The following is a 14,623-nucleotide window of genomic DNA, read 5'->3' on the forward strand; positions in this document are numbered from 1 at the left end:
TTATACGAACAAAGAAGATTACTGTAAATAGAAGAAAAAAAATTACTGTAAATAGAAGATAACTATAAATCAAGTATACATGACGAAAATAATATATATTTTTTCTTCATTTTAAAATAATTATTGTTACGGATCCGGCCCACGGATCCTACACCCAGAACGGTCCCCGAACCCGGCTACCAGGGTCCGACCTGCTTCGCCCTTCCAGAAGGCTCGGAACCAGCCCACTAGAGCTCCTAACCAACTTTCGAATTCAAACGTCTCCCTTATCTTAGCCAAATAAGATAAGATAAGATATTCACCATCACCTATAAATAGAGGACCCAGGTCCCTCTAGGTATTCATTCATTTCTCACACTTTCTACCTCCTAGATCCATTCTGACTTGAGCGTCGGAGTGTCTTTGCAGGTACCACCCCCTATTGCTCTAGGCAAGTGATCCGGCATCTGCCTCAACCCGCAAGTTCTCGATCCATCTCTCAACCCGTACCAGAGACATCTTGTACATTGGCGCCGTCTGTGGGGACTTCGCAACGTTGTGGCAGCATGGCGGATAACCCAGAAGAGCAATCATCAAACTCAGATTTTTTGGGTGTAGCTGAGAGCAAAAAGGAATAATATTTTCTTAACTTGCATCATCTTTGCAGGGATAACACACCTTCGCCCTACTCCAACGGCGAAATCCCAAAGGAATAATATTTTCTTAACTTGTATCACCTTTGCAGGGATAACACACCTTCGCCCTACTCCAACGGCGAAATCCCAAAGGAATAATATTTTCTTAACTTGCATCATCTTTGCAGGGATAACACACCTACACCTTCGCCCTACTCCAACGGCGAAATCCCAAAGGAATAATATTTTCTTAACTTGCATCACCTTTGTAGGGATAACACACCTTCGCCCTAATCCAACGGCGAAATCCCAAAGGAATAATATTTTCTTAACTTGCATCACCTTTGCAGGGATAACACACCTTCGCCCTACTCCAACGGCGAAATCCCAAAGGAATAATATTTTCTTAACTTGCATCATCTTTGCAGGGATAACACACATTCGCCCTACTCCAACGGCAAAATCCCAAAGGAATAATGTTTCCTTAACTTGCATCACCTTTGCAGTGATAACACACTCTCGCCCTACTCCAACGGCGAAATCCCAAAGGAATAATGTTTCCTTAACTTGCATCACATTTGCAGTGATAACATACCTTCGTCCTACTCCAACGGCGAAATTCCAAAGGAACAATGTTTCTTCGACTTGCAATCACCTTCTTAGTGATAACACTCTTTATGCACCATCGCCCTATTCCAACGGTGAAATTCTAAATCCTCCGAGCCCAAAGTCTCACATCCCTTTAGTGGGATACCTCCACCTCTTGGACCCTCTCATTCACCACTCCCCTCATTCGTCCCTCCAAGCGCCATGGCCCCATCTTCTCCCTCTATTTTGGCTCCATGCCCACCGTTGTTGCTTCTTATTTTGAACTCTTCAAACTCTTCCTCCAAACCCACGAGGTCACCTCCTTCAACACCAGGTTCCAAACCTCTGCCATCCGCCGCCTCACCTATGACAACTCTGTCGCCATGATCCCCCTTCGGACCTTACTGAAAATTCATAACGAAGCTCATCATGAACGACCTCCTTAAACGCTACCACCCTGGCCAAGCTCAGACCTCTCAGGAGCTAAGAGATCAAGAAAGTTCTCAAGGTTCTTACATAGATGCGGGGGACAGCCAAATCGTGGCGGCATGACGGAGAACCTCGAGGAACAATCCTCCACCCAACACCCCAACTCCCGAACTCCAAGATAACACTCCTCCCACCCACGGGAGGATAATAAGCGCGGCACATCGCCAACCAACCCCAACCCAGCAACAACCAAGAGAGGACAACCGTCCCCCACTGAAGCTCGGCCACCCGACGGCCTAGGAGAGAAGGCGGTCCAGATAATCCAAGAGCTGTGCCTCAGGGTGCAAGACCTCAAAGGCCGAGTTACACCCAAAGAAAAGCACAACGCCGAAAAAAAACGGAAGTCACGCAACCTCTAGATCAAGATCTCGCCATGAAACCAGGCACGGTGGATCGCCAGAACGGCGACATGCCAAGAGATACAATCGCAACATCTGCCGTGACCACGGACATGACAGGATGCCTGAACGACAACACAGCAAAAGGTATGATCGCAGCGTCCCACGCAACCCGGCTCATCAACATGAAACGGACAACGACCGACGACATCAAGAGGCCAAACGCACAAGAAGTGACCACGTGATAATGGGAGCCATTCCCTTCACTGAAAGAATCCTAAAAGCAAAACTCCCTAAAGGCTTCGACAAACCTACGGATATGAAGTACGACGGAACCAAGGACTCCCAGGAGCACCTAACGGCATTCAAGGCCAGGATGAACCTGGAAGGGGCCACTGACGCGGTCCGAGGTAAGGCCTTCCCAGTAACCCTAGCCGGGCCAACGATTAAATGGTTCAATGCCCTCCCCAACGGATCCATAACTGGCTTCCACGATATCTCACGGAAGTTCATGGCCCAATTCACCACCAGAATTACCAAAGCTAAACACCCCATCAGCTTATTAGGGGTCACACAGAAACAAGACGAATCCACACGAAAATACCTGGACCGCTTCAACAATGAATGCCTAACGATTGATGGACTCACGGATTCCGTCGCAAGCCTCTGTTTAACCAACGGGCTCATGAACGAAGACTTCCGCAAACACCTCACCACCAAGCCAGTATGGACCATGCACGAGATCCAAAACGTCGCCAGAGACTACATAAACGACGAGGAGGTTAGCCAGGTCGTCGCCGCCAATAAACGGCAACACGGCAACACTCCACACGGCAACCCGACTTCCCGCCATAATCCGATGCCCAGAGAAAGTCAAAGAGACCAACCCAAACAAACCAACACAAACCGACCACCCAGGATCGGGAAATTCTCGAACTACACCCCCCTGACAGCCTCGATTACCAAGATATACCACCAGATAGCGGATCGGGGTATTATCCCGAAAGCCCGACAACTCAGAGAAAGAACGGGCGGCAACAAGACCCTTTACTGCGACTACCACCGAGGTTACGGGCACAGGACACAAGATTGTTTCGACCTTAAAGACGCCCTCGAACAAGCTATAAGAGACGGAAAACTCCCAGAGTTTGCCAAATCATCAGAGAACCAAAACGCGCAGAAAAAGACAGGTCGCCTAAGAGGGAAAGACGCAACCCGAGAAAACAAAAACAACCTCCCAGGGAAAGTCCAGAAGACGACCCGACCATAGTAGTAAATGTCATCACGAGCAAGGATGTGTCAGGCAAGTCAAGATCAACACTAAAAAAGGACCTCAAAGTCTTGGCTGTCAGAGATCAAGCCCCAGCTGCCACAGCCAACAAAGCGATAACTTTCTTGCCCGAGGATTGCCAGCATAGCACCTCGGCCGAAGACACACCTTTCGTCATCTCGGCGAGAATCGGAACAGGACTAGTTCGGAGAATACTGGTGGACACCGGTGCAGACTCCAACATCCTCTTTCGAGGTGCCTTCGACAAGCTCGGGCTCCGCAACGAAAATCTCCAAACACACCGCAATGGTGTCACGGGACTCGGAGACAACTTCCTCAAGCCAGACGGTTCCATCATTCTTCCCCTTACCATAGGGACGGGAAGCCAGAGGAAGACAATCCTGTCCGAGTTCGTGGTCCTCAAGAACTCCACCGCTTATAACGTCATCCTCGGAAGAAAAACAATCAACGACCTCTTCGCCGTCATCTTTACCAAATACCTTCTAATGAAGTTCACGGCAGAAGATGGCTCCGTCGGAACCATCCACAGAGACCGGGAAACCGCGGTAGAATACGACAACATCAGCACTAGCCCTACGCAAGAGATCCCGAGACGCGGCAGGCATCTTCCTTTCCGATCTCGATGCACACCAAAATTCACGCAGAACCATGGGAGGAAACGACAAAGAAGCAAAGTAGGGCCTTGCAGACAAGGTCAGGAGTATAGCACACCTACGTGAGCTAGCCCTAAAATAGAGAATAAGCCTAAGGTACAATGGCAGCACGGTACGACGAGACTTCGGACCAGGAGACCTCGTCTTATGGCAAAACAACATCGGTCTACCCACTCCCAATAAAACGGATTTCCAAATAATAAAACGGATATCTAAATAACAAAACGGATATCCAAATAACAAAACGGATATCCGAATAACAAAACGGATATCCAAATAATAAAATGGATATCCAAATAAGCAAACGGCTACTCGGGAATCGATCACCCCGAAGCCAATAAAACGGATATCCAAATAAGTAAACGGCTACTCGGGAATCAATCACCCCGAGGCCAACAAAATGGATATCCAAATAATAAAACGGATATCCAAATAAGCAAACGGCTATCCGGGAATCGATCACCCCGAAGCCAATAAAACGGATATCCAAATAATAAAACGGATATCCAAATAAGTAAACGGCTACCCGGGAATCGATCACCCCGAAGCCAATAAAACGGATATCCAAATAAGTAAACGGCTACCCGGGAATCGATCACCCCGATGCCAACAAAATGGATATCCAAATAATAAAACGGGTATCCAAATAAGTAAATGGCTACCCGGGAATCGATCACCCCGAAGCTAATAAAACGGATATCCAAATAATAAAACGGATATCCAAATAAGTAAACGGCTACCCGGGAATCGATCACCCGAGGCCAATAAAACGGATATCCAAATAACAAAAATAGTGACTCGTGAATCGATCACCCGCAAAGCCAACAAAACGGGAATCCAAATAAGCTAAATAAACAAAGTCTTAAAATCGGCCCACCAAGAGGCCTAAAATAAGTTCACAATAACGGCCCAAAAAAGGCCACACAAAACAAGCATGAGCTGACGGTCTTCCAACTTGCGGAAAGCCATACTGACCAACATCCTACCAATTGGTGCATGATGACGTCACGCCCTTTTCAGGCCCCTCACAGTCTCCCGAACTACAAAGAATCGGACTCTCCAATGACTTAGCATTGAGACCAAGAAAGCATACTCTCATGCTCCGGGGGCAATTGTTCCAGACCCGATCTCCGGGCCCTTCTTCGGAACGGTCATCAAACCCGGCATGTGATGAGACGCCCAAACAATGCGCTCCTCGCTTGACCATGAAATGGCTAGGAACTCCCCAAATCCTCGACCCCGATCGGAAAAACCAAACAACAATCTCCTTGCCAAACCACAACGGTGAGGAAAATGTTTCTCCAGCGATAAGACCGAGCACCCTCACTCTCTCGCTCCGGGGGCAACTGTTACGGATCCGGCCCACGGATCCTACACCCAGAACGGTCCCCGAACCCGGCTACCAGGGTCCGACCTGCTTCGCCCTTCCAGAAGGCTCAGAACCAGCCCACTAGAGCTCCTAACCAACTTTTGAATTCAAACGTCTCCCTTATCTTAGCCAAATAAGATAAGATAAGATAAGATAATTCAAACGTCTCCCTTATCTTAGCCAAATAAGATAAGATAAGATATTCACCATCACCTATAAATAGAGGACCCAGGTCTCTCCAGGTATTCATTCATTTCTCACACTTTCTACCTCTTAGATCCATTCTGACTTGAGCGTCGGAGTGTCTTTGCAGGTACCACCCCCCATTGCTCCAGGCAAGTGATCCGGCATCTGCCTCAACCCGCAAATTCTCGATCCATCTCTCAACCCGTACCAGAGACATCTTGTACAATTATCCAAAACAAAAAGCACATATATATAAGCAAAAGAAAGAAATGGGTGGACCATGTTAAAAACAAAAAAAGAAAATTTGCCGATAATAAAAGAACAATGAAGTATACACATCTATAATATAATTAAATATCTTTATTTTAAAATATTTGTCCAAAAAGTAAAAAGAAATATATTAATTTAAAATAAATCTTAGTAACATTTAAAATTATTACGAATAGATAAAACTATTTTACATAAAAGAGCATGTAGAATTAATGATTATTCAATTATCTCAATTAAATTTTTAATATACAAATTTATTTTTAATTTATAAATATTTCTTACAATATATATTTCACAAATATAAATACTTTTAAAAATATAATTTTGTTGATGAAACTCTATATGAAATTGAGACAAAAAAAAATTGACTAGTAGAGATAGTTTGAGTGATGAATATCACATTTTTTTGACTAATTGCTAATGTCATCAACTAACTTCTTAACTAATTTAATATGCTGATTTAACTTACTGCTAATACAATATCCTTACTATTACTTTACATCTTCAATTACATCCCTCTCAAGCTGGAATGCATGAAAATTGATCAGCCCTACGTTGCTTTTACATGATATGAATGGATTAGGTGGTAGTGACTTGGTGAGCTGAATATACTAGGAGAAGCTTCACTACTCCTCAGACTTTATCTTGGACAATGTGGCAATCGATCTCTATATATTTAGTACGCTCATGAAAAACTAGATTAGCTGCAATGTGAAGAGCCGATTGGTTGTCACAAGTGACAAGTGTCATTGCTTTGTACTCAACTTCAGCTGAGGAATGTGCTATTGTGTGCCGCTTCTTGCTGCGCCAAGATATCAATGATCTCCCAAGAAAGAATAAGAATACAGATACAGAATGGCGAGTATCAGCCTATCAGGGCAAGCACCCAAGTATAAGTCAGAAAAAGTAGTAAGTGAATTCATCAGAGGTGGAAAACAACACTCCCCTAGCTGGAGCACGTTGAGGTAGTGAAGAACATGGAGCGCAGCTTGGAAGTGCTTGCTAGTGGCATAATCAAGAAAATGACTAAGCTTATTCATGGTGAAGCATATATATCATGACGTATATTGGTATTGGCTAGATAAATTAGACGCCCAATCAACCTCCAATGGTGAAGATTATCAGAATGTCAGACCATTGGGGTGGTGGCCGCTTTGGCATTCATCAACCCAAACTCATCTGGCAAGTCCAAAGTATACTTGCGTTGATACACTGCAATACCCTGTTGACTTCTAGCAATTTCTAGACCAAGAAAAATTTTGAATTCATGTAGACCCTTGATCCTAAACCTGTTATCAAGTAATTTTACAATCTCAGTCCAATCATTTCCTGCCGAAACCAGATCATCGACATATACAAGGATACATGTAAAACCAGAATCAGAAAACAATGAAGAGAAAGATAAGTAATAAAACAACCTTTATTATCTGCCGAACTTAGTATAGTTTAAAATGTTGAGACTCGCCAAATTTTCTGAAGTGAACTCATACATTTGGTTAGAAAACCACAAAACATAAGCAATCTGAGTATATCAAGGAAAGAATAAATATATTTTCACTTTGATACAACAACACAGAAAAGGATTACAGGTCAAAATTGGCCACTATAGTTCTCATTCCTTAATCTAGTCCTACTTGCAGTTAACAATGTTGGCAAACTTCATAATCCCATGTTCTACATAATAATTAACAGATTTTGGTATTTCAAAGCAAAATTTAAGATAAAAAAAAGTTACAACTTGTCAATCAATTGGTGTTAGTGCTTCAGCTACAGTCACAATCTCCAATATCTCTCCTCTGATCTTTGCCTGCCGTTTATGATTATAAGCAACCGAAAGATTCTTCTTCAGTTCGACAGCATTATCGGGTGCATTAGACATTGCAGCCATCCTAGCAGCAAGCTCACTTCGTCAGTGATTCATGAAAACCCCTCAAGATCTGGCTGTTCAAATACAGAGGCAACATAGCATCAAGAATTTGAACCGGATCCTGCTAGAACTCCATAACCGGCGGCGCAGCGAATTCCCTCACAGCAACATCCCTCTCCACTGCCAACCTCCCTTCCTTCCTCCTCAGCTTAAAATACTCATCATCAATGGCATCAATGCAGTTCCCATTTACATGGCGAAGCTCGCCTTTCACTTAACATAATTTGAATCACGGGATCAAACTTACCAATGACACACTTGGTGAAAACAATCTCAACCTTGTCAACCTCCTCTGTAACAAACAGTGAGTACACATCATCAGCAATGATTTGAACTTACGAACCTATCAACCCTAACACTTCCCTTGCGGCTGAAAAACGCGTTCCCCTTCTTCTCAACGCTTATCACAACGCAATTCAAGCCAAGCTTGTGTAGCTGTTGGATCCGAGTTTCGGCTTTCTTCAAGACGGTGTTATTGAAACCGCCGGCCGGTGACGACAACGAGGGCGACGGAGTTCCCGGTCCTGACGTTCGTTAGGGGGACGTCGTCGCTCCGAGACGGCAGTTGATGTCGTGAAAGACTTCGACGAGCGTCTCGGTATAGGGCCTGCCGTTCAGGACGGCTTCTTGGTCCCGTCGGACCCTGGCGGACGTGATGCTTCGGTGATCTTGTGATTGTTCTTAACGGTATCGATTCTTTCTCGGAGTTCCCTAATGCCGCAGCGAAGGAAGGAGGAAACAGAGGGCGAGAGCAAGGGAACGGTGGTTGGTGGAGTCTAGCGGGGAGTAGGAGTGGGTGATAGAGCCAGAGAGGTAAGGTTTTGGAGGAACTGAGGAAGGGAAGTTGAGGGTGATGAGGAAAACATGGGCGGTGGAATGAAGAAGCTTTGGGTCTTCATTTTGGGTTGGATTTCGGGGGTGTTTGAAGGGGCTAGCGGGTATGGTGGTGGTGGTAAGGCTAGCGGTTCTTTCCAACCCGTTTCAGCCCGTCCCAATTTGTTTTTACTTTTTAGTGTCTATGAAATTATGAGGCTGAGTTTTTTAAATATTGTGAAAAGATGTGTGATTTTTTTTAATATTTTCGTTTAGGTGAATTTAATATTGCTATGGGAGAAAAGAAATCTTTTGTCAGAACACATAAAATGTTGGAGATATTTTGTATGTGATTTAAATTTTGGGTAATGCTATGATGCTGAAAATAATTTTGTTCAGTACATGTTGAAATAAAGTGGCATGAAAGAATTGTAATTGTAATTCTGTGAATACGTAGTTTATCTATAGTCATAATTGGGAACAACAATTGATACACAATAGATGGATGTTAATCATTCATCAGTTAAAGATAAATAATTAGTGATGTTTGCAAGATAAATTAATACATAATTGAAAGATTAATTAATTGTCAAGGGAGATAATCTCTTTCTTTTTTTTTTTAGTGTTTGAATCAAGAAATACTCTTTTGAGCATAAAATTTAAATTGGGTCATAAAATATTATTATAGTAGTAATAAACAATAACAATATAAAACCCAAGAAAATAAGTAATGATAATAATAGTAATAATAATTATAATCATATATAGATAAAGACAACTACGGTATGGAGACATAGTAGTTCACGATGACACACTTTTAAGTTTAAATCACCTTCTTCCATATAAATTGGAAAATCTAATTTTCTCTATCTCAAAAACTCATAACACATGAATTAGTTCTTAATCTCAAATTCTAAAATTTAAATTCTAAATAATATAATTATCAGAACCAAACTAGTAATTGATTTGGTCATATAACTGATTCATCGAATTACTGATTTAACCGATAAATTACTGATTCAATCGGTTGATCCAGTTATAATTAAATAAAAATATAAAATTATAAAAATAAATTAAAATAAAAAAGTTAAAATTTAAAATATATGTCTTTATAAGTATATTAATAACGCTACGTCAGTAAAAATAATTATTTTATATATTTAATCGTATGAATGGTTAGGACATGTTTAAAACTAATTTATATTCAAGACATTTATGTAATTTTAATCTCCAATCAATTTATTAACATAAATTATCCTTATTTTTAAATCCAATATATATATTTTTTAGTTTTATTTTTTCATAAATTCACTATTCTTTTAAACTTTTAATGATTCATTAATTACTTTGTATTTACTGATGTTACGTAGGTAACGTGAGATAGGTGGATTGGGCTTGGAAGGTTGGCCTAAACGTCAAAGAAAGGTAGTCTCCGACTTGCTCGCGCTTGAGAGCTGCCGTCCGAGTTATGCGTTTGGAGAGTGGGGGGTGGTACCTGCAAAGACACTCCGATACCTAAGTCAGCAAGGGATTTAGCAGGTTTAGAGAGTATTGGAACTTGGAGTTACCTGAGGGGTGTCACGGTATATATAGTGGTGATCCAATAATCACCGTTGGAGTAGTTTCACTTTTGGAGGTGGATAACCTTCCCTTTATCTTAGGGTGGTTGGGATATTTCTTCTGGAAGTGGGCTGAGAGATTTTAGAGGCAGTTACTTATTTGACTAAGTATTTATCTGCCAGTTCTCGAACCCGACTTCTTTAGAAAAAGGTCTATGTCGACCGCTAATCTTTGGGTTGGGCCTTTTTAGCTTATTCGGACCAGGGCCATAATGTTAAGTCAGAATATGAACAACTGACCTCTTCAATTTTTTTTAATATTGATGTGTCTATGTCTAAGTTTAGAGTAATTGATGTTCTCACTGCTTTGTTAATATCACATTAGACATACGTAATTATCCCAATTCCCAACTCCTCAGTTAAACCTTTCTTTACAAATAACACTTATGCGTTTGGATTGGTTTTTTTTTTTTGGTTGGTGATGGTCTTTTTTGTGTCCCTCAAATATTTTTTTTATGTGATATTAATGATGCGTATGTTTAATATGATATTAAAATATGTCTAATCTGTTTAGATTTTTTTATGTTGATAATAAAAAAAATCTGTTTTTGGTGTTTAATATTATTTAGTTCACATTAATAAAAAAATTGTATTTTTATATTTTTTATTGAGTATTTAATTTGTGACATTAATAATAATAATAATTAAAGCTTGATATATTTAATTTTAAATATTGCATTGTTATTGTCCATGTTAATAATAATATTTTTTATTTTTAGATTTTAATTTTTATGTTAATAATGAATAAAATTATATTCAAAAATTAAAATATTATTGTCTGGTATGCATTATTTTTTTTTGTATTAAATATGCTATCTAAGTAAAGTTAAATTATATTCAGGAATTAAAAAGAAAAAATAATTTTTGTTAGTATTTTGTAATTTAATGATTTTGATCTTTTATTTTTTATAAAAAATTTGAAGAGCTCAGTAAATACAAAGTAATTAATAAATCATTAAAAGTTTAAAAAAATAGTAAATTTATGAGAAAATAAAACTAAAAAATATATATATTGAATTTTAAAATAAGAATAATTTATGTTAATAAATTGATTGGAGATTAAAATTATACAGATGTATTGAATATAAATTAGTTTTAAACATGTCCTAATCATTTATACGATTAAATATATAAAATAATTATTTTTATCGATGTAACGTTATTAATATATTTGTGAAGACATACATTTTAAATTTTAACTTTTAATTTTAATTTATTTTTATAATTTTATATTTTATTTAATTATGGCTGGATCAACTGGGTGAATTAGTGACCCATCAGTTAAATCAGTAATCCGGTGATCCAGTCGTATGATTAGATTAATTACCGGTTTGATTCTGATAATTATGTTATTTAGGATTTAAATTCTAGGATTTGAGATTAAGAACTAACTCGTGTTATGAGTTTTTAAGATAGAGAAAATTAGATTTTTCAATTTATATGGAAGAAGGTGATTGAAACGTTGATTCGGGTGAGTTTCGTGAAAAATAGATTAAGTAAAAAATAATGGTTAAGATGAGAGATTCAGGGTAAGTATACTTGTGAGGAAAATACTTCTATTAATGACAAATAAGTAATACAAGTACTAATAATGAGGAATAGAGGTAGAGAACAAGTGTTGAGACCTTCACTAATGTCACAAGAGGATGAATAAGTTTTGTTTAAAGTGGACAGGGGTTGGTTAATGGTCGTTGAGTGTTCAGGTGGGACACCCAAATGCCAGTTTTTACTCATGAAGGTGATGAATGAAATGAAGAACAAAGAGAGAAATTTTGGGGAGAGAAAAAAATGAGTTTTTGAACTTCTTCCCTTCCAGAAAAAAGATAAAAGGTCCCTTTAAAGAGGTGGCTTGAGGTCCTTTTATAGTGTAAAACTATTTTGAAGAGGAAATCTATTGTCCAATGGTTATAGTCTGATATTTGGTTTACTCTTTTTATCTCAAATATTTTTAGGTATTCCTGTCACTTCAAGTCTTTTCAACTGTTCATTGGAAGAAGTTGATTTCCATAAGTTAAACTAAAGCTCATGACATGTAACATTAGTGAAGGGACATTTAGTTTGGTTTTCTTTCAACTAGATGACACTCTTTACACTCTAAATCTAACCAATCCATTTCCACCAATTTAGTTTCCACCAAAGAGAAATTCAACTTCTCAAGGTGTTCTTTTGGGTTCCATCTTTTCACCCAATACCTTTAGGAGGAACTTGACTCTTGTTTGACCATGTTTGTAGGTCATTCTTAAAATTATTTATGTACAAAAAAGGTTTATATTTTTAGTACACAATCATAAGCCCCATGCAGTCTTTGAGGGTACAAAGTATTTCCTCAAGTTGCATTAAACTTTTTTGTACTCAACAGAGCTATAATAATTTAATAATTTTTTTAGCATATCATTACTATAAGAATAAATCTCCCCTATTTTATTCATTTTTTTATAATGATATATAAATTTGTGTAATTTGAATAGGATTATGTACTCATAAAAAAATTAATAATAGACTGCTTTTGTGAAAGAATTTTGAATGTTAATAGAAAACATAAATAAATAAATGAATAGAAAAATAAATAAATAAATAGGTAGATTCTTAAGAAAGAAGAAGGGGAGAAACTCTTACCCACTTAATCTGACGCATTTAAATTTTGGGTCCCTGAGTTTGGAGAGAGGCATAAAGTTGGATAGGAGAGAGAGTATTCCTTATCATCTCTGCTAGGGTATTTTTGTACATAGTAGTATTTTTTAGTATCATCACTGTTATCACCACTAGGGGTAGCAAACGGGCCTAAACCCACCAGGCCGGCCCGCGTAACCCGCCAAAAAAAGCGGGTCGGGCTGAAAAATTGGGACCGCCAAATAGCAAAAGCCCGCTTAACCCATACCGCTTAAACTGTGGGTTTTGGCGGGCTTTGGCGGGCGGGGCGGGCTTCCCCGCCGGGCTTAGTATTTTTTTAGCAAGGGGTATTTTTATAATTTTTTTACCAAAACTCAACTTTCCCCAACCCAACTTACAAGAGAATGAAGATGAAAATTGAGTATTTTAGATTATGTTTGTTTTGTTTTAGAGACAATATTGTTAATTATGTTTTGGATTATATTTATTTTGCTTTGAAAACAATATTTATAATTACAAAGACTTTAATGTTTGTGAATATAAAAATTATAATTTGTTTATACTTTTAAAAATTATAATAGTTAAAAGTAAAAAATAAAAGAGATTTTTTTATATCTTTATATATATTATTTAATAGTTAAAAGTAAAAAAAAAGAGAGGATATTTGGCGGGCTTAACCCGCCGGCCCGCCAGCCCGCCGTTAGGTGGGGCGGGCTGGGATTCTAGGACCGCCTCACTAGGCGGGGCGGGGCGGGCTTCCCCGCTTGCCACCCCTAATCACCACTACCATCCAAACCCTCTGTCTTCTTCAATAATTAGAAGTTTTTCTTAGGGCAAATAACACTCCCACATTCAACTTCGCTCTGTCTTCCTATTTGGTAAGATTCTTTTTCTTCTTCTATTCTCTTTTTTTCTCCAGCCTTGCTCTTGTTTGGTCATAAAATGCATACTCTTATTTTCTTGTATGAAATTCTGGTGCTTAAGTATCTGCTATTGTATATTTGACATTTTTGGTATTATTCTGAATTTTGTTATTCTGAATTCGTGTGATTCTGAACTCTTATCATTATTCGTACTCTTGTTACTCTGAATCCTTGTTATCATGTTCTTTATCTTCGTTTTCATGTAACTCCTTCCAGTCCCCATGTGTATTGGATTGCTAATTTTGGAATTAGCTATAGGGATTATTCGATAAAGGTCTTTCACTTTACAACTTTAGATGTTATATCCTTGTTTGTACATGTTCTCATTTGTATATGTTTCCAATGGCATCACAAAATAAAAGAAATTGAGTTAAAAATTATAAGCAATGTTCATTTGCAACTATAAAATAGATATTTAAAAATAAGAATTTTTTTTTGTATAGTATAGTCATAACTCATAAGTAATTTGTTTATAAACTTTTTCAATTAGAGCAATTTACTAGTATTCAACATTCGTATTCTTTCAAAGCTATAAACGTATAACATCTTGCAATGTTTTCATATACTTCACCAAATGAGAGACGATATTGTGACGATATGAGGAGTTAGTGGCCTTATCAAGTAAAGAATATGATGAATAATTTTCATACCTTTGCTTTTTTATTTCATTTGAGAACTCCATGGTTATTTTCTTGACACGCGATGCTTCTTTGGCTTTTCCAGAATTTCTTGAGTGTTCTGCAATATTCTCCTTTATATTTTGAGTTGGTGTTCTTGGAAATCTTATGGTTGGAATTGTGATGATATTGGTACTCTTTCGATTTTGTTATTGGTGCTGAGTATTTTTGTCGTTAGTATTCATGTGATCTTGATATTCACTCTATTTTGTTGTTGCTGTTCTCCTTCTTTCCCCCTTTTTTTAGGAATTATTTC

At 38.6% G+C, this 14,623-nt stretch overlaps 2 protein-coding genes and 1 pseudogene across 2 annotated transcripts; 1 reads left to right on the plus strand and 2 right to left on the minus strand.

Moving 5' to 3' along the window:
- The first annotated feature begins 2,762 nt into the window (after window positions 1-2,762).
- LOC148547459 (uncharacterized) lies at window positions 2,763-4,039 on the plus strand. Its single transcript, XM_088495450.1, has 2 exons — window positions 2,763-3,219; window positions 3,333-4,039. The coding sequence occupies exons 1-2, from the start codon at window positions 2,763-2,765 to the stop codon at window positions 4,037-4,039; spliced, it is 1,164 nt and encodes a 387-aa protein (XP_088351576.1).
- A 3,347-nt stretch (window positions 4,040-7,386) lies between these two features.
- On the minus strand, window positions 7,387-7,724 carry LOC148547460 (ATP synthase subunit gamma, chloroplastic-like). Its single transcript, XM_088496930.1, has one exon. It carries the CDS (start codon window positions 7,684-7,686, stop codon window positions 7,540-7,542), a length of 147 nt encoding a protein of 48 aa, XP_088353056.1. The 5' UTR covers window positions 7,687-7,724; the 3' UTR covers window positions 7,387-7,539.
- LOC107610715 (ATP synthase gamma chain 2, chloroplastic-like) lies at window positions 7,656-12,394 on the minus strand (annotated as a pseudogene).
- Window positions 12,395-14,623: the final 2,229 nt, after the last annotated feature.

This window comes from Arachis ipaensis, chromosome B8 (genome assembly GCF_059453495.1).
Source record: "Arachis ipaensis isolate K30076 ecotype BB chromosome B8, ASM5945349v1, whole genome shotgun sequence".
NCBI lineage: Eukaryota > Viridiplantae > Streptophyta > Magnoliopsida > Fabales > Fabaceae > Arachis > Arachis ipaensis.